General features: G+C 52.8%; 9 protein-coding genes across 9 annotated transcripts; 3 read left to right on the forward strand and 6 right to left on the reverse strand.

Annotated features, from left to right (window-relative positions):
- Nucleotides 1-127: 127 nt before the first annotated feature.
- CPAR01_01920 (alcohol dehydrogenase GroES-like domain-containing protein) lies at nucleotides 128-1,310 on the forward strand (the record flags this gene model as incomplete). Its single annotated transcript, XM_060486208.1, has 3 exons — nucleotides 128-416; nucleotides 471-554; nucleotides 631-1,310. The coding sequence occupies 3 exons, from the start codon at nucleotides 128-130 to the stop codon at nucleotides 1,308-1,310; spliced, it is 1,053 nt and encodes a 350-aa protein (XP_060353536.1).
- Nucleotides 1,311-1,725: 415 nt separating this feature from the next.
- On the reverse strand, nucleotides 1,726-3,657 carry CPAR01_01921 (uncharacterized protein; the record flags this gene model as incomplete). The annotated part of the gene is made up of 5 exons (XM_060486209.1): nucleotides 1,726-2,270; nucleotides 2,344-2,648; nucleotides 2,695-3,216; nucleotides 3,267-3,343; nucleotides 3,400-3,657. 5 exons carry the CDS (start codon nucleotides 3,655-3,657, stop codon nucleotides 1,726-1,728), a joined length of 1,707 nt encoding a protein of 568 aa, XP_060353537.1.
- Nucleotides 3,658-5,644: 1,987 nt separating this feature from the next.
- CPAR01_01922 (carboxylesterase) lies at nucleotides 5,645-7,548 on the reverse strand (the record flags this gene model as incomplete). The annotated part of the gene is made up of 6 exons (XM_060486210.1): nucleotides 5,645-5,920; nucleotides 5,990-6,722; nucleotides 6,788-6,860; nucleotides 6,924-7,140; nucleotides 7,227-7,334; nucleotides 7,390-7,548. The coding sequence occupies 6 exons, from the start codon at nucleotides 7,546-7,548 to the stop codon at nucleotides 5,645-5,647; spliced, it is 1,566 nt and encodes a 521-aa protein (XP_060353538.1).
- Nucleotides 7,549-11,242: 3,694 nt separating this feature from the next.
- Nucleotides 11,243-11,986, reverse strand: CPAR01_01923 (uncharacterized protein; the record flags this gene model as incomplete). The annotated part of the gene is made up of 1 exon (XM_060486211.1): nucleotides 11,243-11,986. One exon carries the CDS (start codon nucleotides 11,984-11,986, stop codon nucleotides 11,243-11,245), a length of 744 nt encoding a protein of 247 aa, XP_060353539.1.
- A 1,195-nt stretch (nucleotides 11,987-13,181) lies between these two features.
- Nucleotides 13,182-14,321, forward strand: CPAR01_01924 (uncharacterized protein; the record flags this gene model as incomplete). The annotated part of the gene is made up of 3 exons (XM_060486212.1): nucleotides 13,182-13,377; nucleotides 13,441-14,102; nucleotides 14,175-14,321. The coding sequence occupies 3 exons, from the start codon at nucleotides 13,182-13,184 to the stop codon at nucleotides 14,319-14,321; spliced, it is 1,005 nt and encodes a 334-aa protein (XP_060353540.1).
- A 1,390-nt stretch (nucleotides 14,322-15,711) lies between these two features.
- Nucleotides 15,712-17,490, reverse strand: CPAR01_01925 (CFEM domain-containing protein; the record flags this gene model as incomplete). The annotated part of the gene is made up of 6 exons (XM_060486213.1): nucleotides 15,712-16,695; nucleotides 16,747-16,814; nucleotides 16,865-16,901; nucleotides 16,954-17,132; nucleotides 17,191-17,329; nucleotides 17,395-17,490. 6 exons carry the CDS (start codon nucleotides 17,488-17,490, stop codon nucleotides 15,712-15,714), a joined length of 1,503 nt encoding a protein of 500 aa, XP_060353541.1.
- Nucleotides 17,491-18,995: 1,505 nt separating this feature from the next.
- On the forward strand, nucleotides 18,996-19,355 carry CPAR01_01926 (uncharacterized protein; the record flags this gene model as incomplete). The annotated part of the gene is made up of 1 exon (XM_060486214.1): nucleotides 18,996-19,355. The coding sequence occupies one exon, from the start codon at nucleotides 18,996-18,998 to the stop codon at nucleotides 19,353-19,355; it is 360 nt and encodes a 119-aa protein (XP_060353542.1).
- Nucleotides 19,356-21,198: 1,843 nt separating this feature from the next.
- On the reverse strand, nucleotides 21,199-22,455 carry CPAR01_01927 (phosphoesterase; the record flags this gene model as incomplete). The annotated part of the gene is made up of 2 exons (XM_060486215.1): nucleotides 21,199-21,922; nucleotides 21,974-22,455. The coding sequence occupies 2 exons, from the start codon at nucleotides 22,453-22,455 to the stop codon at nucleotides 21,199-21,201; spliced, it is 1,206 nt and encodes a 401-aa protein (XP_060353543.1).
- Nucleotides 22,456-22,752: 297 nt separating this feature from the next.
- On the reverse strand, nucleotides 22,753-23,097 carry CPAR01_01928 (uncharacterized protein; the record flags this gene model as incomplete). Its single annotated transcript, XM_060486216.1, has 1 exon — nucleotides 22,753-23,097. One exon carries the CDS (start codon nucleotides 23,095-23,097, stop codon nucleotides 22,753-22,755), a length of 345 nt encoding a protein of 114 aa, XP_060353544.1.
- Between the last annotated feature and the right edge of the window lie 625 nt (nucleotides 23,098-23,722).

Consider the following 23,722-nt stretch of genomic DNA (forward strand, 5'->3'; position numbering starts at 1 on the left):
ACACCGTCTTCCCCCCGAGCACCTCAGTTGAACCGCAAATATGGCACTCAACATAACAAACGCAACAATGCCAACAATGCGTGCTGTAGCCTGATTCGGCCAGCCCTATAACGTCTCCGTGATCGACATGCCCGTCCCCACCATCACCAACCAGACAGACGTCGTCGTCCGCATCACCTCCTCCGCCATCTGCGGCTCCGACCTACACATGTACCACGGCTTCGGCGGCACGCCCAACGTGCCCTACGGTTTCGGCCACGAGGCCGTCGGCTACGTCTCCAGCGTCGGGGACGCCATCTCGAGTCTTGAGGTTGGCGACTATGTCATCATCCCAGACAACGCCGACGACGGGCACTGGGGTCCTTCGCATCCCCTGTCCTTCGGCGTTGGGAGCGCATCCTATGGCGGACTGCAAGGTATGTTCTCTCTCAGAAGATACCCGCCTCCCTTCCCCTATTTTATATGATTAGTCCGTTCGGAGACCGCACGGATAATCGTCTTCAGGAGTAAGAGACAACCCAAGTTGACCCAATCTTCCGTCCTGTACCAGCCGAGTACGCCAGAGTGCCCACGCCGACACATCCCTCATCCCGATCCCACTAACCTCAACAAACACCACATCCGAACTAGACTACCTCAGGATCTCAGATGTCTTCACAACAAGCTGGCACGTCCTCTCCTACTCAGGCTTCCAACCCAGCGACACAGTCGCCATCTTCGGCGCCGGGCCCGTCGGCCTCTTAGCCGCCTACTCCGCCAAACTTCGCGGCGCCTCTCGGGTCCACGTCGTCGACCGCATCGCCAGCCGCCTCGAGCAAGCCGAATCGTTCGGAGCCATCCCCATCGACTTCTCCCAACAAGATCCCGTGGAAGCGATACTCAGCCGTGAGCCCGCTGGCGTGACTCGCAGCCTCGACTGCGTGGGCTTCGAATCCGTCAACGCTACGGGAGATCCGCACAACGGCATCGTGCTGGAGAACATGGTTGCCGTGACCTCCGTGTACGGAGGCATGGGTATCGGCGGTGTCTACAACGGCGGCGGAAACAACACCGAAGGAGCGCCCAATGCCGGGACCCTACCCGCGGAGATTCCTATCCCCATGGCATCGCTATGGAGGAAGGGCTTGTCCGTCGAAAGGGATATCGTCTTGCCTTTGCTGAGGGCACCTCCTTTGCTGGACTTGATCGCATCTGGTGTCGCTAAGCCGAGCTTTGTGGTGACGGCTGAAATCGGCATTGAGGATGCGCCGGAGTATTACCGTCGTTACAGTGACCACTTGGAGAACAAAGTCGTCATCCGGTTCCCTTAGATACATCGCACGTAGAGCACAAGACGAGTGAAGACGAATGATGGTAAAGAGTGGTTTTGGTCTGGAAGACCACTATACTAAGGATAACAGCTCGAGATAAGGACAATAAGCAGCTCGATGGCAGCCCAACATAAGGAACCCAAGCACCCAGTTCATCGTAGATGTACAACCTCTTCCTACACATTTACAACACTATCAGAAGTATGACAATAGATAACAAGCACAAAAGAAAATAGATGTGGCCGCTAGACATGGCGGGAAAGGAGTGGTGGGTAAAGAGTGAGATTCGATGGTTTCGAAGTTGGCTGTGCTGTGGCAAAGTGCCACAGCTCTCAATGACCATGATGATGAGATGAGAACGTATAAGTGCCAAGAAAACATAGCATCCGATGAAAACAAGGTGTTCCACTTGTTCTCACATGTAACTTCGCCGAGTCCCAGAAGCGTCTTCAACGCTGCCGGTACCATAGGCTGAGTCGGGATATGTAAAGCACTGGTCGTCTGAGATCGGAAAGTCCGAGGGAACGTTGAGCGGGTCGAAGCTCAGGATGTTGGAGATGTCAATATCGGGAACACCAAAATCGAAATCTAGAGTGCTCTCGAAGGCACCGGTACCGGCGCCGGTATCTTCATCGATACCAACAGTCAAGTTGGCATCGGGTGACACCTGCGGCGACACCGCCCGAGATCCTCGCGCAGTTTCGGGATCATCCAGGTCCGCCACCTGCGCAGGTGAGGGTATGTGCTCAAAGATCTGGGCGCACCTAGCCGAACTGTTCCGGATCCAGACTGAGAGGCTATGCATGAGACCGTCTCCATATCTCTCAAATGAACGATTGAGATCTTTTTCGAGCTCGCGCTGGATCATGTGGGGCAATTCACGCCGCAAGTACTTAAGAAACTCCACATCTTTCGAGTTGGAGTCGCCTGCATTCGTCTTGTCCGGGTTGGCGTCATACCCTGATACCAAGGTCAATTACTGGGGCTCTTTTCTCATCTCAGGTTTCTATCCTAATTGGAGGTTCAAACTTACAAGGACTTGGAGGGCTTCCAATGTCTTGTGTCCCCGGAAACAAGGTGTAATATACTTCGTACCACTTGCTGACATCGTCTTGCTTGTCGGCGTCGTGCTTACCGGGTTGCCTACGCACTCTGAGGTGCTTCCCCGTCTCTTGATCCATCCCCGCACCTGGGTCCAGCTTGCGCTTCTTCTTGTCAAGTACAGGACAAGGCACGTCTGCTCTTTGGTGCTCGTGAAGTGAGTCTTCGCTCTTGAAGGCCTCAAAACACCTGTTGCAGGCGTAGATGCGATGCTTGCGATAGAGGTGCTCCCTTCCACTGTGTTAGTGGAAGTGTTTAATGGCTGACTGGATATAACACTCACTTAACCCGATGAATCTCGTGCCAACCAGGACCAACGCAGGTTCGATGGCTCTTGTATCTTATGGGGTCGTTCTTGTAGTAAGGGCATGCAAACTTTTGACGGTCATCATCCTCGTCAGTCTTCGTGCGCTTCTTATTAGGCTTCTGCTCGTTGTTCTCGTCGCTTCCGGATCCTTCGTCGTCTTGATCACGCCCCTTGAGTTGCCGCTTCTGACCAGCTGCAGGACGCGCTTCCGCAGCCCTTCTCTTATTGACGCCTCCTGATCTGAAAGCCTTCGAGCCGCGCTGACAGTCCCCGTCTTGATCTTGAGCATCCCCAAGGTAATAGACGTTGTCGTCAAGCCATTCGCAGACTCTCGCCATGAATATCTTGATGAAAGCTTGCTTGCGGTAAGCCAGATAGTTATCGATGACGGCTGGTGTGGGACTCGTCCGATTTCGACCAGTTCCCGAGTTGGTAGTGCGAGCAGGCCGATCTGCGAGTTCGGATCTGCGAGATGAAGGGTTTGGTGGAGGTGATGATCTACCAGAGGTGTCAACATGCTGCAAAGTCCAACGCATTAGGTGGGCTACCTCTGAGAGGCGCTCTGGGCCTCACTTCCTCCCCCACTGCCTTCAGTTGGGGAAGAGAGTCTGTTGCTGTGTGTTCCCTGACTGTGTGAGTGACTGGTCGTCAAATCAGCGGAATCGAGGAGGTAGGACTCACTGATACTTGTCTCACTACAAGGTCTGAGTCGGCTCGAGTGCTTGAGGACTTGGGTGGTTTGGAGGAAGGGGTTTCGTGTTTCTTAGGCATGTCCGGTGAGAAGTTGCCCGGCCGGCTATTGTGGAAAGCCTTGAACCGGGAAAGCAAGCAGGTGAAATCGACGAAGGACTTCTTCTTCGATGATCTGCGGTGGTATCGATGAAAAGAGTTCAGATAGGAAGGTCTAGTATAGGGGGTTGGTCTTGAGACGGCGAGCATTTCCTCGTACGGGTAAGGTAGTGCACGCTAACACTGGGGTTGGAACATCCTGCTCTTTTCTCAAAGTTGAAATTGTGCTGCCTGGAACGAACAGGTGAATTGGAAAGTGAGGAATGAAGTGCTCAGTTGCGAATTGGCGTTGTTCGATGATGTTCAAGCGAAAACAACATCAGGCTTCAAGGCAACTCGGTCTCGTTATATCTCCCTCAGACTGCGCTGCTTACACGACCCCACTCCTTGACCCCACGCTCGTAGTCGTGCGCGCATTTGCGAACAACATCTTTGAGAGTAGTCGAAGAGGGGCGCGTGTCTCAAGAGGTGCCGCCTCACTCTGCAGAGTCCAATGACAAATGCAGAGCGGAGATGGTGGCTTGATAAGCCCATTGGACGCCCCAGAAAACCATGAGAGACGCAAGATCTCATCATCTGGGGTGGAACTGGGGAGCTGTCCGTCATTCTATCCCATACGGTGGAGTACGCAGTGTCGCGCATACGTGTCCGCATAGAATCTTGCCAATGGTTCGCACACGATTGAGACTACTCGATTGCGCGCGAAAGAGGTCTTCACTCGAAGCCGTGTAAGATAACCATTATCAATGCGACGCCTAGGCCGTCGAGGATGGCTCCTTCAGTATAGATTTGCTGTTGGTTCAGTGTCTAACTAACCCAGTTGACTTACTACGCACGAGAGAAGCAGCTATTAACGGCATGAACGAGAAGCACCGTAAGTACTCACAATCACCCAGTCAATCACCTCAATTGACCTGATGGTTAACAGTTCAAAACACCGGAATCGTTGACGGTACTCGATCGGGCAAAGTCACCCAAGACGACATCAGTCGGCATTGGCCGATCGTTGCAACTGCCTCCGCGTCCCCTTAACTCGCTCGTCCGACCACGAACATTTCCGGTGAAAGGTATGGTCGAAATCATGCCACGTCAGGCAAATGAGGGGTTCAATTGCGGCAATGTAGGAGCCAACGATCGTCGGAGACATACGGACTGCAGTCGAAGGGGCTAACTGCATTGCGAACCGTCGATGGAGCGAACGGACAGCGTCAGGTCGGCGAGGTACCTCGTCGGCAGGGAACCGGACATGATGAACACGTGAGAGGCGGTGGCTAGCGGCAGCGACTCGGCAGCTGAAGAGAGCGATAAGATGCAGCCGGTGGCCGCATTGTTGCAGCAACTCAAGCAGGCTGAGCAGAGGAGCCGGTAGCGAGGAACATGGGCTCGTTGCCTGTTCTGCCGATAACGGGGAGACTTTCCGGGGCTTCGGTTCGGTATTCGTATTTTGCCTTTTGAACAAATTCAAATGCCTCGAGGAGTTGTTTTTGGAATCAAAGATGATGGAAACCCGGGATGATGGTTGTAGAGAGGATGGATGGGAGTTGAGACGGATAAGAAAAGAGACGATGTTCGGGACGGGAGTCGTACAAGAAGTCCAATTAGAGTTTGGAGCGTGCACAGCCAGCTTTTCGGGCCTTTTATCCTCAGGAATCAGGGCATGTACGTACCCCTTCAGTGGTTGCTACCCCTAACCATCGCCCCTGCCCGCTTCATTTCCAGCGGGGTTCACTAACTCGTCATATCCCAGGGCGCCCTGCAGGTCCGAATTGAAATATCATTTTTGGCGACGGGTTATCGAGATCTTGAAGATCGCTTGAGGAATCTGAAACCAGATCAGATTTACGAGAGCCAACTTACAGTTTGATGAGTAAATGGAGACTGCTTATGGTTGCAAAATCATCATTGTATCGCCAATGCTTTACGCATGAGGGTGAGATTTCTCAGGAATCCGAAAGCGGCTTTGCGAGGTCAATGGGACGCGCAACATGGTTCAGTAAGAGTCATTTGATGCGATACATTAGAGAAGAAAATACTTTTGGGTATATTAAAAATGGTATCTTGTAAATGGTGGGAAATTGTGGCTTCATATGAGTTCATTACTTTTCGTGCTTCCTGTAGAGAGCGTCTTTCAGAGTCCTCAAGCAACGGGGACTCCTACTTGCGCGCAGAAGCCGTCATAAGCGTCGCCCTGAGCCAAATCGGCACCTGTCTGGTTTTGGAATGAAATTCGGTTCAGAGTGTTACCGTCGGCCTGGTAGTTCGGCCACGTGCCGTGGCAGTTGTAATTGAGGAGACCAGACACTGGGTCCTTTGCGAAGGCTGCCCACGCACCACGCATGTACTTGCCCACGGCAACCTCCTGCGCTGTGCTGTTGATTGCCGCCTGGGGCACGGTGTCAAAGAGAACAGGGAGCTAATTAAGCGATGTCAGCTACTATGTCTCAAGCCAAGAGTATTGACGAAAAAAGAAAGTATGACGAACCTCGGATGCGTGCCATGCTCCACTGGGCGGCGTTGTTGTAAGAGCAAGGTTAGGGAAGTCGCCGAAATAACGGTATCGCCATGTCGGATGGCCCGCGGAGACGGCCCGCGCGGCTCTTCTGGCAGCGGGACAACTGAAAGCGACAAGGTTGAAACCGAACCAATATGTCTCATTGAAGTCAGGTGCTCCGATCTTGAAGAGCCCAGCCTCGTTTTCAGTGTTGCCGATGAGATACCCTGCGTTGGCCGAGTCGCGGATGCTGTAGTCGGCAAAAATAAGACGATCATCTACCACAGGAGCAAAAGAGAGACCTCCAGCGGAAGCGATACCGGCATCTTGCGAAGAAAGGCCGGTGAGAAGATCCGTGGCGGGCTTGCTGAGCATGCAGTCAGAGACCACCTTGGGGTCGGTCAAGTTGTTACCGCAGCCGACCGCTGACGTGACGTTGAACCATTTCGCGTTCACAGTCTGGTTGGTGAAGATACCGAATCCAGTAGCCGTGCCACTCATGGGAATGAAACCGCTGGCGATGGGGTCGGACGCGTATGCGTAAGAGTAGTAGTCGACCAAGGAACCCCCGGCAGATTGCCCAAAGATGGTGATTCTGTTGACGTCGCCGCCAAATTTCTCCACATTATCGCGGACCCATTCCATTGCCAGGCGAATGTCAAGGAATCCAAGATTCGGGGCGGTGACCGGGTTGCCTGGAAATCCGAAGAGGTTGAGGCGGTAGCTTCAAGGTTGACCCGAGTTAGCATTGACGATACCTGGTTCCCCGAGCCTCCGTTGACTACTCACTTCATGGACACGACCACCACGTCATTCTGGTCTGCAATGAACTTTCCGTTGTACGCTGGGATACGGGAACTTCCTGCAACCCGAGTCAGTACACCGTGCATGCTTTCTTGGTTTCTTCAGACGAAGCCACTCGTACCTGTGGTGAAAGCACCCCCGTGAACCCAGACCATGACAGCCTTTTTCGAATCGCCGGTTTGTGGCTTGGTCCACACGTTCAAGGTCAAGCAATCTTCGCTCTGAGAGCCCGTGTCACCCAACGCTTTGGTCACTTCAACAGCCGAAGCGGGAATACCGAGCTTCATGATAGCTTCCAGACTAGTAGGAGCGTTCGCCGGCTGCATGCATTGGTGTCCCTATTCAAATGCATCAGTATAACGTTGACGAGATATCAATTTTGACCCTTTCAAGTAATATTTCCAAGTTTTTGGGGAAGGCTTACAAAGTCTGAGCCATTGATAGGAGAAGCACCGGTAAACTTGACTGGAGGCTGGAAGCGCAAGGGCCCAATCGGCGGCTGAGCGTACGGAATGCCCAAATATTCGGATACCTAAGACGTCTTCTTGTTATTCGAGGCCCATTATGTCCAACGCATGTATACTTACCTGTTCGACGCCAGCAGCAACATGTCCTGCGACGGGGCCGCTGGAAGTCGTCACTGACTGCCCAACAGTCCAGCGAGGGAGGACCGGCTTGGCAGCAACTAGACTGGAGGCGGTGGCCACGGCCCTCAAGACATTTTTGATGATGCTTTGGGCTCTCATGGTGATGTTGAGGTTGAGAGAGCTCAACTAACGATAGACTAGGAGACCTGAGATGAGGTGAAGAGAGGTGGGCGTGGCAGAAGAAGGCGACTGAGCCTGAAGCTGCGGATAGGCGCTATTAAGAGGATCGCCTTGCTGGGCTCGCAACAGGAGGGGACCTTGACCTCGTCTTTATGTCAACGAACTTTGCTGAAGCCATTGTGGACCATGCTTGCCGAGGGGACGATCCCCAGCTCGCCGATTGCCTTGGGTCGCTCCCAAGAATGCGCGATGCCCTCCTCAATCGTCCCATTATCACGAAGGATACCCCGGATAACTAGCCCGCTTGCCAGTTGGAGTCCTGGAAGATGGGCGGGACTCGCGTCGGCCACTCACCTGTTTGCTGCAGGGAACCCTGTCCATACGGACGTCGTGGCCGAGCAAAGGTGCGGATGGCAGGCCAGTTCGTGGGATTCCTCCGATAGAGCCTCAGTAACATTAAGTCGACTAGTCTATCGAGGTGACCGGGGTTAGTCGGGTTGTGGGTAAGTTCGCAACACTATCCGAATTAGGGAGCCTTGCTTGCCCCTCTCAATTCTTCTAGCAACTCCCAAATCCAACCTTGAAGCCCACAATATAGAAAATTTTCGTCTTCTTTTGAGATACTTGCAGCCATCAAATGCACATTGACAGCCGCATATGCACCTCGAAGACCATTTAGAAGCCCAGCTTGCCTGGAGGCTGACTGACAGTCTGCGGAACAGTGAGACAACTCCATCGTATGCACGGAGGGTCCTAAGCAACGATGAACCTAGCGAGCACAAGGTAACCGAAAGCTAGTGGAGCGGGGTCGCTAGGTCGGCGCGGCAGTGCCATGACTTGCCATGCCGCCTTTTGGGCCTTCTCACGGGTCAGTGAGTTGGCAGCGCGAGTTGATTGATGCCAGCGTCGATTGGTTGTTCCTTCATAGCCTGTACAACCAACTTCCATACCATTCCCAAGAGAGGGTCCGTCGCGAAGAGTAGGTTTGCTGATGGCGCAATACTGCAGCAAACGGGATACGATCACCTTGCCTTGGAGACTAGTGCTACACCTCCCTCGAATGAACCGCTGCCGCGCTGAGCGTATTCAGCAAGACAAACGTGCCGACGCCAGTTTGTGTAGTTGGAAGAGCTAGCCCGACATCGATATCATTTGACTTTCTCAACGTCAATGCAGTGAGTGAGGGCGCAGCAAAGTCAGAGACGGAGCGTCCCGCGCTCGAGTAGCGAAAGCGGTCGTGGACCAAGCGTGAGTCCCGAAACCGAGCCTCGAATAACGTACGTTGCTTCAAATCTAGAAGTGGTACTCCGTACAGGCGTCATGCTACTGCATTATAGTATTGGATTGAGTTCAACTTGAGAACAGACGAAAGGCACAACAAGGCTGTAAAGCACGGATAAGATGGTTTACAGCCAGTGAGAATCGATGTCCTCTCAGAGACCAGACTGAGAGTACCGCTGGACAAGATTACCGCACCTCTCAAATGATGGCCACGCGTTCGTCTCCAGAGTCTGATGGGTGCGAAGGAAATGACGCGGGTACGGTGCAAGCCTTGTTAGCGCCCTGGTTTGCTGGTAGGAGAACAGTCTGTAAGAACAGTCAAGATGATCCAGATACCTAGACGAGTTTGCCAGATTTGATGACGCCTAGACCGTCTGGTGGTATAAGAGCAGCAGACTCGACGTTGCAGTATTGGCGCGCCTCGGCTGCGCTAGGGAACGGCCAAAGACAAACTCTCAAGGTTCCGCCTGCAAACTATAGAGAGCTTCTGAGGCTAACGCCGGTTGCCCCTCACCGTTGTGAGGTTAGGGTCATTTGAGATCGGGGTTCCCCGCGACGGATTGCAAAGCTCGGATGCTCTACGCGAGGCAGCAAGTTCCCGTACCGTGTCAAGGCCTGGAATGTATTGTCACTACGAGCATCTGGAGACTGAAGTTACCATCACGTTTGTGATGCGTCTTGCACAGAGTGGCAACACTTGGCCAGCTGTGTGGTACACCTCTGAGAATCATCTTCTGTTCAATGCATTCCTTTGTCTTGTTTGCTCCTCGAAATCTTGCGGTTTGTACTGCGCCTCTGCCATCTGCTGGAATGGGCAGTTCAGATCGCTGATGATGATGATGATTTTGATACTGTATGAGCGCAGATTTCCGAGAGCAAGATGATCTCAGACGGTCCAGACCCTCTCTTTCAGCGCAATGCTTTGCTCAGCAAATCGATGTTGTTCGATGTTTGCCCGGACAATGTTTGAACTTGCTCAACTGCCGATACTGAAAGGAGTGGTGAAATAAATTTGTGCACAGGTTCCCGATGATGGTGGTGTTGACAGTGACAGTACGTAGTCGAGAGTTGATCGTATGTCACACCCCTGGTCGCGAAAGCTCGGCCATGTCGATCTTGTAGGCCGAGGCCCCGGTTCGCGGTCTGCAGGCGATCGTGGAGAAGATATTTGGTAGTGCCAAGATATATGCATACAAGATGCGATTGGACAGCTTGTAAGTGGTGTTTGCTATTAGGAAGGTGAAGCCAAATCCGGGGATGCTTTGTTGCTGGAGGCAAACAGGCCGATGGTTCGGAAGCGTAGCATTGTTGAAGGTCGCTAATCTTGCGAAGAGGTTTGCCGCAGCCACCATTAGAACTCGCAACAAACGTCCGATTAGGAAAGTGAGATATTATTGAAGAGAACTTCTTCAACGCCCATGAATGGAGTTGTTTGTCTCGTAGAAGTGCACGGCGGGGCTATCAGAAGACAGCTGGGCGGCAAGGCTTTCCGAGGCGTTCAATAAGGCGCTGCCATCCCTTCGGAGGACGGCAAGTAGTGCATTCTAGGATACGGACGACGTGGCATCAGCTAGCGTTGATCGACATGGTGTCCGCATATACGGTGGCATTATGTAACGCTTTTGAGCGCAGTGATGCTGAAGGCGACAGGATATCGGCAACGAATATGTGGACGGTGGACGGAAGGGAGGTCCACGATGGGATCGCGGGGAAGGCAACCTCAGGTACATACCTTGGTGCCGGCCAGAGTGGGTCTACCATGCTTAGCGAGGGCGAAATGGGGTGGAAAGAGCAAACAGCTCACTCGTCGGTGCGGTCCTTCTCATTTCGGCCCTTAAATCTCAACGTGACTCATCCGATCTCATCATTCATCATGAGTTTCAATATGAGATCAGCTCTTGAGCAATCATCATTAATTTGTCCCAACTGTGCCACTCAACAATTCCATCTTATCGGAAAGCAAGAAGCAATTCCACGTCACCTTTACACCTTCACAGCCGCCATGTTTGTGCAAACACGATAACTTGACAAGGAATAGATTGTGTCCGGAAATATATGCCTCTCCGATGATTTCTCACTTCGTAATACCCAAGGGTCTTTCGGGGTTCCTCATCAATTAACATTACGCTCGTCAATAGAGATAGCTGAATCCGACATAGAACGTCCTTTCTTCCACCGCTCACCCTGCCAATTCTCATGGATCTACTGCTGACCGCAACTGTTGAAGAGGGAAGATCCGGATCGCGAAACGCTGCTAGCGGTCATGCCGATTTGCTATGTCGACCGCTCTCATCATCTCGCGAGTCGAGCGCCGTATGAAGCTCTCTCATCGCATCCGGAGGATCTATCGTCGCCTCAGAAAAGCCTGATCCATATGATTCTCCAAAGAAACTCAGTGGCTCTTGCTCTCCTTCTCCTGCCTCTTGGCCGCGACAATGCCATCGAACCTCCAGAAGCCAGGAAGTCCCTCAAAGAACAGACTTCCGATCCACGTCCACCACAAGCCCGTTCCAAACTCGATGCCGTGCCTGTGAAGCCTCGTGCGGTGAAACCAATAGCACTCGCTCAGGTGGATTCCCAAGACGGGCAGAAATATGGCCTTGACCAACCACCGATAGAACCTTGGGCCGCCGGGGAACGCGGTCTGGAGGAAGGACCAGATCGGCGTGCCGGGCAGCACAAACCCAAGCGTGAGCCAGCAGACAAAGTAGAACGCAACGGCCCCAAACACAACCACGTCAAAGCCCTGCGGCGGCGCAAAGTGCCCGACGGTGATGTCGCTGTACCCCAGCGCCTGCTGCGACGCGCGCGCCATCTCCACGACGGCGGGCCGCACGTCCTCCCACGCCGTGAGGGCCGGCTTGAATTCGATGAAGAACTCCTTGCCGCCGAGCCCGCCAGCCGCGATGGTCATGCCTTCGAAGGTACAATCCTTGAGCCACGGCGACGAGGCGGCGGAGCGGCTGAGGCCAGCGTAGTGGCGCAGGTAAAGGGAGAGCTCGCGCTGGTGGTCGCGGTTCATGTGCGTCATAATGCGGTCGCGCGGGGAGGGTGCGGACGTGGGATCCGTGGAGGATGAGCCCATTGCCGCGGCCGAGCCTGAGGAGGCCGTTTTTACATTGCCCTGGCGTGCCATTGCTTCGAATTCCTGATTGGATGCCGGTAAGTGGGAGACGGACTTGGCGTGCGGTTCAAAAGAGAGTTCCGATGAGTAGATGCGCTTATTGGTATTGCTGCGATGGGCCAAGGTTTGTTCCTCTACGGGTTCCTGGATTCTAGACCGCACACTAGGTTTACAAGGAAGCTTAGAAAGCGAAATCGAAATGCTCCGGTCGAGAGAATTGGGGTGAGTGCGGGAGACTCGGGGGAAATAACCGTAGGTGTTAGGAAAAGGGGCCTGTGAGGTTGGTCGTTGAGTTGGAAGAAGAAACATTGAAACCAACGGCCAGGAACCAACAAAATTGCGGCAAATGGTCTGTGCGATCCTTGTCCTTTGCAGATGTGGTTCGGTGTTCACTTCTACGCCTTGCGTCAGCTGTAAATGTGCAAGGTCCCCCACGGACTTGGGCTTCAGGATTTTCTTCTTTTGAAGAAGCAGCGATGACCCAATGCAACGTCAAGGTTGGACCAATAACTTAGAACCGAGAGAAAGAGAAGAAAGCGGTGCCGTCGCCCTGACAGCTGTCAAACTATCTGGTCTTGTGGGATGGCCGACGACAGGGGCGCTGGAATGGACTGAACACGTTCGCAGGTTTCAGGCCAGCACTCAGACACGAACACCGATTTTGTGCCTCGCTCTCGGAACCTCAAGAAAGCATGGTGTTCCGAGTTTGTGGGCCACGTCACCGGCTTCACCGCTCGGAAAGGTATCACTGTCTCAAGTAGAGGCTGAGAGGCAACGATCCGGACTCGCATCAGAGTAACAACGGCGACTCGTGATGAATATAGTCGTCACATAGCCTGAAAAGCCCCTGGGTCCTTGGAAGATTGCACTTGCGGCCAATAGTAAACCGCATTGCAGGCTGCATGTCTTTCTAAGATCATACTGCCGTCACGAGAGAAGTGATATGTAGAAGAAACCCATGCGCTTCGGATGAAGCCGCCGAGCGCCTTGGAGCCGGTCCGGGCCTGATTGTGGGTCTATATGGTGGGGTGCGGGGTAACAGTCAGCCAAAAGCCGGTCCGGTCCCGGATCTAGCCCCGTTCGAATGTGCCGTTGCTGCCAGGGATGATATTGCCTGGCGGTCGTCCAGAAGAATGATTCATTCACAGATTCTTCTCAAGAAACTTTGGAACAACCTTCAGGCATACGCAGGATCACGGTCTTCAAAATGACATCCGACAAAGCGCGCGTCCTCCTTGTCGGATGTGGAGGCATCGGCACAATCGCCGCTCTCAACCTCGAAGCCGGAGGATTGGCTCGGGTCTCCGCAGTCCTCCGCTCCAACTTCGATGTCGTGAAGCGCAATGGATTTACGATGAAGTCTTGCGAACACGGCGACAAAGAAGGCTGGCGGCCTACCGAAGGTCAGTTCCATTAACCTGGTTTTCTTCTCACCATGTCGCTCATGGTACTCGCGATCCCCTTAGTCTTGAATAGCGTCCCGGCATCAACAAACTCGGGCTCTGATAGCGTTTTTGACTACGTCGTTTGCTGCACCAAGAACGTCCCAGACGCCGGTCCAAGCCTGCCAGACATCATCGCTCCAGCCGTCGTCCCAGGCCGGACGGTCATCGTACTCATCCAAAACGGCATAAACATCCAACTACCCTTCTTCAGTCGCTTCCCTACAACCATTGTTCTCTCTGGAGTAAGCCGTATCGACGCGCACGAGCATTCACCAGGCGTCGTCGAACAGAAGCAGCCCGATCTCCTCCACATCGGCGCTTTTCGCAACCCCAACATCGACCTGGAAGAACAGCAACACGCCGCCAGACGCTTCATTGAGATGTATAGTGCCGGAGGTAAGACGGTATGCCTCTATAAGCCAGACGTCGATTTCGACCGGTGGATCAAACTCGTCTACAATGCTTCGTTCAACCCCATCTGTGCTTTAACGAGGGTGAACGCTAGCCAGCTACGGACGGCGGATGCTTCCATGTACTCTTTGGTCGTACCGGCCATGAAAGAAGTAATCGCAGTAGCTGCTGCTACAGGTCACAATATCCCATCAAGCGCCATGACACAGGCTATAGAGATGAATCCAATCGATGAGAATATTGAACCCAGCATGCAAGTAGATTTTGATAAGGTATGACTCCTCCACTTTCCCCTCCACCCATGAGCTTGACTTGGTACGGCTTTATTCACTGATACTCTCCAGGGAAACCTGATTGAGCACGAAAATATCCTTGGTGAAATCTGCCGAGAAGCACACAAGCGATCTGTAGCAACACCCATCTTGGACGTACTCTATGAGCTCTGTCGTGCGCATCAATGGGGTATCAAGAGGGACCGCGGCTTAGCATGATCACTATGGGATTTTTCTACTATCAGAAGGTGCCTCAACCCGCCACTACCATACCAACGATGTGACTAGGGTACTTGAGCCTCAACTGTCGAGCCATACTCTCAATTAGATGCTTGTGATCGAGGGGCTCAACAAAAAGTCGGTCCACGCCTGCACGCAACCAAAATGCGTTTTCCTGGACCGAAGATCATTCAATAGCCTCAGTTCATCAAGACTATCGATGATTCGCCCTAATTCACATCGAACAGTGGAGACTTGAGAATAGAGAGTTCACAGTCGTTGGGATTATTGCAACGGCGTTGGCCCGAGGTGAGGGGGTCAACCTCTCACTCCCTTTTCTGATTGACATTACGGATCATCTATCTGCGTAGATCATGAACATTATACTCACATCACTTCATTGTCGAATCTAGGGAAAGTCACCAAGTATCCGACCAACATGGGAAGAGATGGTCACAAAGGTGCCACAAAGCTGAGCCAAACTTGCTCATCTCAGCGGTTGACCCCTCAATTCGTGATGTTGCAATGATCATCGTGTAGCTGCTCTCAAACCAAGAATTGCTCTGTTACTGCGCAACGATCAGTCTGCAGTGCCGTAAGATAACCTGGGCTACCCAACGACACACCACCCAATCCCTCCGAGCCGAGCCCTTCAAGATACCTCTGGCGTCTCATATGACGGGACATATGAGACGCAGAAAACATGCTTGTTCAACGGCAATGACAAACAAACTTCTTCTCTGCATCTTTCTCCCCGCCTTCTCCCCCCGATCATAAGTCACTCCGCCGAACGGCCAAAAATCGCACGCGGAGCCGGATCATTCCCTAACTTATCGACCAATCCCCATCCCCTCTTACGAAACCTTGATGGAATCAGGCCATTGTTGGGACGAGAATCTTCGGGCACGTTATGAGCTATTTTATGTACACGTACTTTACACCAGATTCATCCTTGTCAGCGGCCCATGCGGTGTTCAGAGAGACGTTGAATTGATGAAACAAGCCCTAGTTGTGGACTATGGGAGACCCCGGATGAACGAACGCCTTTCTTGGCAAGTAAATCGTCGTCTAATCGTCGGACTCGAGTCGGTCTTCACTCGATACACCTTTTTTGTTGCCCTTGAGACATCTATCTTATTACAATCGATCAAAATCTGCTCGTCTTAGAAGCCATTCAGGTATACTGATAGTTAAACATGATATTACTTTTTTCACTATATCCATACATGTTTTCCTGTAGAGAATTCCCCTTGAGTAAATCCAACGCCTTGCGATGCAATGGTATCATCCGTCTCCTAAGTACTGTAGTTTCCAGAGCGAAAACAATGCAAAAAAATCGAATCCCCTAGACCTACTCGTGTATGCGTAATCGTCCATCCCATCTGACGTCTCAGAATGTCTTCCCATTTGCGTCGTGGATAGTTGTCGTCGTCCTCACATGAATCCCGGATTCAATAGAGCTCCCCCTCGAAGCAGACTCCCCATCATGGCACCGGATCTGCGTCCTGACCTCGCCCCGCATCTTGTCGCCCAACTCCAGCTCGATCTCGCTCTCGTTCGGTTCCACGGTCGTCGACCGAAACGAGAAGAACTTGCTCCTCTTCTCAGCCATCCTCCTCGCGGCCCTCGCTTCGCTCGCGGCGTACTGTGCGTCGGCGACCTCTTCGTCCCTTTCGTTCATCGCGTTGTAGTTTCCTTCTCCGTCTCCATCGCCATCTTCGGCCGCCTTCATGGCGTACGCCTTCCGAGATGACGTGTTGGAACTTTTCTTCGGCGCCGAGTGGGGCCCCGCGGTGCCAATCGTGCTGAACAGCTTGGGACAGCCGCGCTTCAGCAAAATCCGGAGCGCGGGGAGACACACGACGATCATGGAGACGGAAGCCTCGAGACCGGACCAGATGAGGGGGTCCGTGAAGTCCCACGTCGGGTTGAGTGATTGCGTAAACGAGACGATGTAGCGGAGCCGGATGCATGAGGTGATGAGGACGAAGATGCCGAGACTGAACATGAACAGGATGCCTATCTTGGAGCGCTTCGAAGTGTTGAGGTGCCACAGCAGCGGAAGAGGCAAGGCGAGAATAATGAGGTCGTGGCTGATGCTCAGCCCGGCAGCCACAAAAACTAGTGTGTTGATGTTCAGACAGTGGTGCGGACCGTAGTCTCCTTTCCAGCCAACCCAGTTGAAATCCAAGGGGATGCACTGGAAGATCTGCATGAAGAGAATCACCGTGGTCGATATTATGATGAATGTCATGGTCGCGTACGTTGCCCATCGGAAGGACTTGTTCGGAAAGATCCTGAGGTAGAAGAAGAGTACTGAGATCTTGGTTAGGCCTAGGCAGGCGAGGTACATGCTTTCGTCGATGAAGAAGAGCTGCAAAGGTTAGTATCTGATGTATCATTCGTGTGTGATTTTCCCTCTAACCTTTAATCCTAAGGTGAGTTCATCTGGCTCGACCATCCAGACGTCTTCTCCAAAGGCAACGTGACCGGCTGTGTGGCTGTTAGTAAGGACCATAGGATCGAACAAATGCTAGACTTACCAAGCTGTCCGACGACGACAAAAACGACAAACATAGCCTATAGTCTGTCAGAATATGCCCACTCAATATTTATGATCGATGCAACGTACGCCGCAAAACATCATGATCCAGTCGTCGGCCTCGAATCGATGCATCGTCGTCCACCTCGCGTATAACCGTAACGGGACCACGAGTATCCCGGTAATCTGAAGGATGAGTGGTACCATGATGTCCACCTTTCGCTCACGAACCGGACGTTGGCATGCTTCAGCTTCTATCCTTGCAACGTCTGTGTTCGCTGTCAGTTCATCTTCTGCATCTGTGATTAGTTGATAGGAAAGCCTTACCTATGGCTTCTAGCTTCTTGCACCGCTGGACGAGACATGTTTGCACGCTCATCCGCAGGTTGTAATCACTGCATATGCAAGTATCGTTTGTCGCAACCTTACACGCCGATAGTGGTAACTTTTCAAGTGTACACTCCAGCTAGATGATGGGAATGATGTCAGCCAGGTCTCATAAATCTGAGCAATGGAAGGGGGAAAACCTACCCCACACTGGGGCAACTTGGCCGCGAACTCCAACAGAGAACCTTGCACAGCACCAAGGAAGGCGACTGCGACGCCGAGCAGTAATGAATGTCTCATGGCGAATGATGCTGGTGATGGTGTCCGAGAGGGCGGTAGAGAAGGGAAAGACGGAAAGAGACAGAAAAGTGATCGTCGTGACCAGGACGAATCTGCCTCAAATGGTTTGACGGACAACCACAGACGTTTGTCATATCAACTAGGACGATTGGGGGCCGGCCAACGTGGGAAGGACATCTACGATATAAGGCAGCGGATGCATGGGCTGCCGTCCGAGCAGGCACCACTTCTTCAGGGGAAGCTGCCGGGAAAAAAAGCCAATGATAAGGGCAAACTCTAAGGTTAGTTGGGCACATCCGGTCTTAGTGTGCTGATTAGTTCGTGGCCTATTAACTCCTAGTGAAGTAAGCCCATCTAGGTAAACCAAGACAGTCCGGCCGGGGAGGAGGGTACGGGTAACGGGTTCGAGAGTCAATAACAAAACCAGTAGATAGCCAGCCTACTTTACTTGGCTCCGCGAAGCCGTTCTCCAACAACCCATTACAAGAACCCCCCAGCATCCTTACGCAGATGAAGCCTTCACACGCGCATGGAGGAACTGGAAAGATGCAGCTGTGTCATGGATCAGGGGTCTCTTCCCGTCGAACCTTCAGGGAAAAGTCTGTGATACCCTTTTTCGTGCGGGTGTAACTGGTCGATGAGCCCAGTCTGTGGTTGCGGAGCCAAGGATCGACGGGAGAGACAATCGGACCTCGTGGCAGTGGGTCCTGCGTCCATGCGTTTGGTGGTGATTTGCTTGAGGTTGTTCCGGGCGCGACGATTTTGTGCAGGTCCCGTAGTACCGGAGGTCAGGAATGCTCCTCTGGGACTCTCGGGGGTTTTCCATCCATCGCCATCATGGTCTTGCCGTGGAGGAGCAGGATCAGGAACATGAGCTTGCCGCAAAGATGAAAAGCCAGCCGGTGGGATGAGACTACCCCTCCCCCCTGTCTCTCTAAAAGCCACTCCAAAAAGTAATGATGCTTGCCGACCTGAAGAGAGCCCAAGTCATTGTGCTCTGTGGCTGTACTGATCATGTTTGCCTTTTTGCACGGCAGGCTTGCTAAGCTTCATCGAATTTGCGGAGAAACCTCAGCACAACACGGACAACACCATGAGGCTAGAGAAGAAAACGCGGTGCCCTGAATCATAAGCCTTACCTATATCCCCACTCCCACTTGCGAAAAGCTTCCTAATCTTCTTTGTGCAATGCCCTCCCGTGCCTCCCCACCCGAAGGAACAAAGGATGAACAATCGCGGCAATTGAGAAGGCCTTGAGTGTATGTCCGTGCCTCGGGATGGTGTATGTAATCAAAATGCAGCGTCGATCCATGCAGGGATACAAGAGTCTCGGCCAAAGGAGATCCCAGAGCCAAGCCAGGCAGACTGGCATCGGCCATCATTCTCAGACTTTCAGATGCATCTAGCACGGGAGAACCAGAGACCAGCGCAACGCCAGGCCAAATTGCTAGCGCAAGAGATGACACAGCACTGACATCTGATCGAGCATCGCGCAGTATGTCGGGATGTTCAAGCGGCACCCGCCAATAGTTGGTATATTGGGTAATTGCCTTCCCTTCTTGAGTCCAACGGGAGGCTTTTGTTACACGATGGCAAGCTGGATACGAAACAGTGGTACAGAGACGGCTTCCAACGTGCCAAAAGTGCCCGTCAGCAATTCAAATAGCAGCATGCCCGTTGCGGGTAACGCTTCTTTTTGTGCTTCGGTTGTGCCGACGCGTGATCGTCAAGTATCTCTTGATGAGGGGAGGAAATGTCTCTCCCAGAACTGTGTCGGCATCCACGCCCCACGGCTACGTGCATGTCTCTCTGCCTGCGGGGGATCTGCAGGCCCGGCACTTCTCGTAGCATACGGTTCAACCTAGACTACCACCTTGAGGGTTTCCCGTGGTGACGTCGAAATGCTTCGAGGGCGGGGGATTTGGGCGTGTCTGGCGGTGGCTCAATGGCAGCCACCGGGCGCAAGAATCGGCCTTCAACAATATGGAGGGAAGTAAAATTTCGTGCGTAAAAACCGGCATATTCATTCCATAGACATTCCACGACGGATCAGGGACTAGATTCCCTCGTGTTGTTAGTGATGCGCCGCTCCCTCCAACTCCTGGCGCTAGTACGCAAGCGCAAAGACGGCTCTACCTGGAGAACGCTAAGATGGTATTATGCTCTGCAAGTCGCATCATTGATGGCTCAGCGGGTGGCTGGCGTGGAACTTTGTTGGCATGGGTCGGCGAGTCGGCGCGATTGGGCAGACTGAATCAGTTTGGATGTTAAGAAAGTAGGCACGATTGAATGAGCACGTCAACATAGTTCACGATGGTAGTCTTGTGCTCGGCCTGCGTCTAGAAGAACTACCACGATTCAGAAGCATCTTCTAAATGAGGAATCCATCTAAATCAGGCTACTGTTTTGACGCTTCAAATAACCTTGAGTCATATGAAGACACGGGAGCTTCTCCCGTTGGCTCACTTCTTGCGAGTCCGTCCGTTCTGATTCCGCTTCTGTGCCGAATCAATTCCCGCTTCCCGTTGTTCTCTGACCATGTCTCCATCGATCGTCTCAGGATTATAGACGACTCATGAGAAGGGCGATGCTGCGGGTAGTGTGCATCTCCCGTCTACCGAAATTGCTACGGATCGACCAGCTCTTAGTCCATCTTGAGACGGACCGCGAGATCAAGACATTCTCTTTGCCGGACGTTCCGCATCTTCCGGAGGCTGGTCCGTCGACACAGTTCGCTGACGGGTCTTTCGAGCTGGCATCTGAGCAGGTACGGACTACAATGAAATGCCTTCTTCTCGCGCTTCAGGCAAGGCGACAAGCCAGATCGATCTGGATCGATAGTAAAATGGAATAGATTGATTGCGACTACATATGCCCGCCATCCTTTCGTCTCGCCGTTGAAACTTGCTGCTCAAATGCCGCGAGGCGCAGGCCATGACGCCGTTGGCGACAAGCCCGGCTGTGTAACATGGGCAAAATGGTATAACGTGGGCAATATGGGACCGCCGAAAAGCAGGACTGTGGCGGAGGCTGTCGAGGTGTTACAAACAATCACATTCCCAAGCTTGAAAGATGTCCCAAGCCTACCGTCGGCCAACCAGCCTCCGAAAGGCGTGACGCAAACGGACTGGCATTTCCAAACTCTGAGTTGTCGACAATCGAAATCTGCTTCCCCATCATCATCGACCCGGGACACTAGAGCGCCGACTGCCAGCTCGGTATCTCTGGAGAGTACCACATGCGCCAAGTGCATCCCAGACATCGACTTCATTGATTTCATCGGTGTCGACTCCCACACTTCATGCTTGAGGACCGTCCGGTGGCTTGCTCTAAAATAGCCATCCGCTGACCGTCTGGGGTATCCCGCGCAAAGATTCTTTGATGGACCTTGGGAGATCGTCCAGCATCTTTATGATAAGCTGGGAACGTCTGTCATTATCAGATGGTCGAGTAGCTCAAATCGCAGAGCACATCGCGCGTTTGTGTTCGAGATATCGAGCTGTATCAACGTGGATCGAAAGATCGTTTTCTCGCGATGTTACTCTGGTTGGTAGCGCCCATGGGGGTTGAAGATGACGGACTCGAATTCCTCCGAATCAGGCAAGACGTCTCAACCTTGCGTGTGTCCCATATGATATTGCGGCCGTTCCTTGAACAATCCCATATGCGAGCCCGTGGGATGAGCTTCGGCCTCGCATCCGACCAAGTCTATTGAACGGCTTGTGGGATGTACTGAGGTTGGGAATTGGCATCGTAAAGAGTACCATTCCCGTCGTATGGAGTCGGCTGGTTGTGGAAGACCCATTGTAGACGAGTGTGCTCCAGAATTGGAAGTCCACTGGAGCCATTGAGAGCAAGATTCGGGGGTGGGTAGGGACGGAACTTGCTCGCATCCCCATTAAGTGGTCCAAAGTACGATTCCGAATTGTTCACAGAGGCCATATTGGGTGGATCTTTGTTCGGTACAAGCACTCTGCTACCGAGGTCTTGCACGAACTGAAAGATATTGGCCCCAACGTCGTACCGGCCCAGATTTGGCGTCTCCCAGTTGAACTGGACTGTTGACAACATTGAGTAGTGTGTATAGAAGGTCTTGTCTTCCGTCCCTCTCCTGTCTTGGGGGAGTGCGCTGCCCAAGAGTAGTGACGCAATCTTGTTTGGTTTTCCGTGATCGTCAGACTCGTCGTAGGTGAGTTGGATGAGCGTGCGCTCTTTGAAGGCGCCCGGGACTAACATTGGCTTCAGGAAATCCTGTGCCCATTTTGTGGCATACTCCAGAGACGTATTGTGGCCATCGTTCATTTGGTTGGGAGACATAAATACCCATTGAGGCACCTTCTTCTTCTCGAAGTCGGTCTTGAAGTCGTCAAACCCTTCGATATTGAGCAGGCGGGATCCGTTCAGGTTGATGGAGTCAAATGACACGAAGGGGCTGATACGATATTAGCATCGGCGGATCCAGCAGGACCCTGGGCAAACCAACTTGTGTTTCCGTACGTAGTCCCACTTTCCATCACCCGTTTGGCCATCGCTGGCAGCAGCCAAGTAACCTGGGCCAGGGATGTCTTCCATGTACGCCTTCCATGACAAACCCCTCCAGTCGAGAAGATCCACGATGGTCGATATGTTTAACGGCAGTCGGACCGGTTCGTCATGGTTCAGACCAAAGTAGTCTCCAGCAAGAGCTGCAATGTAGTTGGCCTGACTGGGGTGGGTATGCGCGTAGTAATTGGTGAGCAAAATCCCGTCCTTCTTGAGATCAGCAATGTGGGAATCTTTAACGACTTTGGCGAAATCCTGTCGAGTAACCAACGTTAGCGAATGGGGTAGGCCATCAAGGGATGTGGGCAGACGCGCCTGGTTTTCCAGCCAGATGGAAATAAACCGATCGAAGCCCCTGCCAGGGATGTGAAAGGCTCCGACGATCGCCAGCAATCCGGTCAGAGTAAAGAAAGAGAGAAGCATCGTACAAAGTCCGCCAAACACCGTTACTGCATCGCAATCATCAATCGGCAACCTCAAAGAAAGAAATCCCAACGATCGGGTGGTTTATTTTGCGAAAAAGCCACGACTCTTCGTGACGAGAAGCAGAAGAAACTAAACAATCGCCACGGGCTCGCATCCGCCCCAGTTCACGTCTCAGCGTGCTACAATACACCGGGGCCATGGCGGCTGTGTGTCGCGCAGTTAAGCAAGCATTCTGTGCAGTGTTTGACGTCGATCTCCTTGAAACGCTTGAACGCCTCCATGTGGCACATTAGCTCACGTCGGCCCATGCACCGATCTCGGAGCGATGATCCGTGGTGACAGGGATGTCTTGATCTGATAAGAAAATACTTGTGGGTTGAAGAAAAATCGCCGCGAGGATTGAAGGTTGCGGTTGCGTAGCCGCCGCTGCGTGGACGATCGCGCGATGTAGTGCAGAGTCCGCAGGTCTGCAAAAAGGTTTCTGGGCCTTTTGGCGTGGGGTGTCCGTTCGTGTCGACTGGAGCGGATGGGGTCCCCAATCTGCAAGGGAACGTGAATGGCCTCGACTCGTTGCAGCTGGGAAGACTTTTCTCCACAAGTGATTAACGACTGGCCCGCATGACTGGGCCCCAGTCCCATGTCTTGGACAGGAAAGAATCCTCAAAAGTTCAGAGTCGGGGACATCCCACCAGAATGGCCAGAATGGATGGAAGGGTTCGGGATTCGGGACCCGACAACAACGTTGTCCGTTGTAGCTGGGGAGACCACCGTTTGACACTTTCCCTGTTGAGATGTGTCGTTGCCAGCAACTTCCATGCTTGTCAAGTTGTCATGTTTGACAGATTTAGTGTTTTGTGACCTGTCGATCTCGTTGGTCGTCTCCCCCATTCACGTCCAGAGTCTGTCTTCTTCAGGTTCGAATATCCCTCGTTGTGATGCAAGCTTGCAGTGCACAGTGCAGACAACCTTGAACCGGATATTTCGACCTGATGAAAGAGGTTGGCGCCAAGGCATTCCCGAGGGATTGAATGACAAAAAAGATCCATTGATGGAGAAGGTCCATCGCGAAGACCGGGCTCGTCGGCAGGACTAGTGGCAGTCGGTGTGGCACAGCCCTGATTTCTGCATGGTCCGCCAGTACGGATAGAGCAGGTATTCCTGGAAACGTTCTGACGACATTAGAGGCATTTTTTGGGAGGATGCAACGGTGACTCGCGTGGCATTGACGGCTCCCTTTACCGCTCAATGGTGTGTGTCACGAGAC

The sequence above is a fragment of the Colletotrichum paranaense genome (assembly GCF_030867605.1).
Source record: "Colletotrichum paranaense strain IMI 384185 chromosome Unknown Scaffold_2.1, whole genome shotgun sequence".
Taxonomy (NCBI): domain Eukaryota; kingdom Fungi; phylum Ascomycota; class Sordariomycetes; order Glomerellales; family Glomerellaceae; genus Colletotrichum; species Colletotrichum paranaense.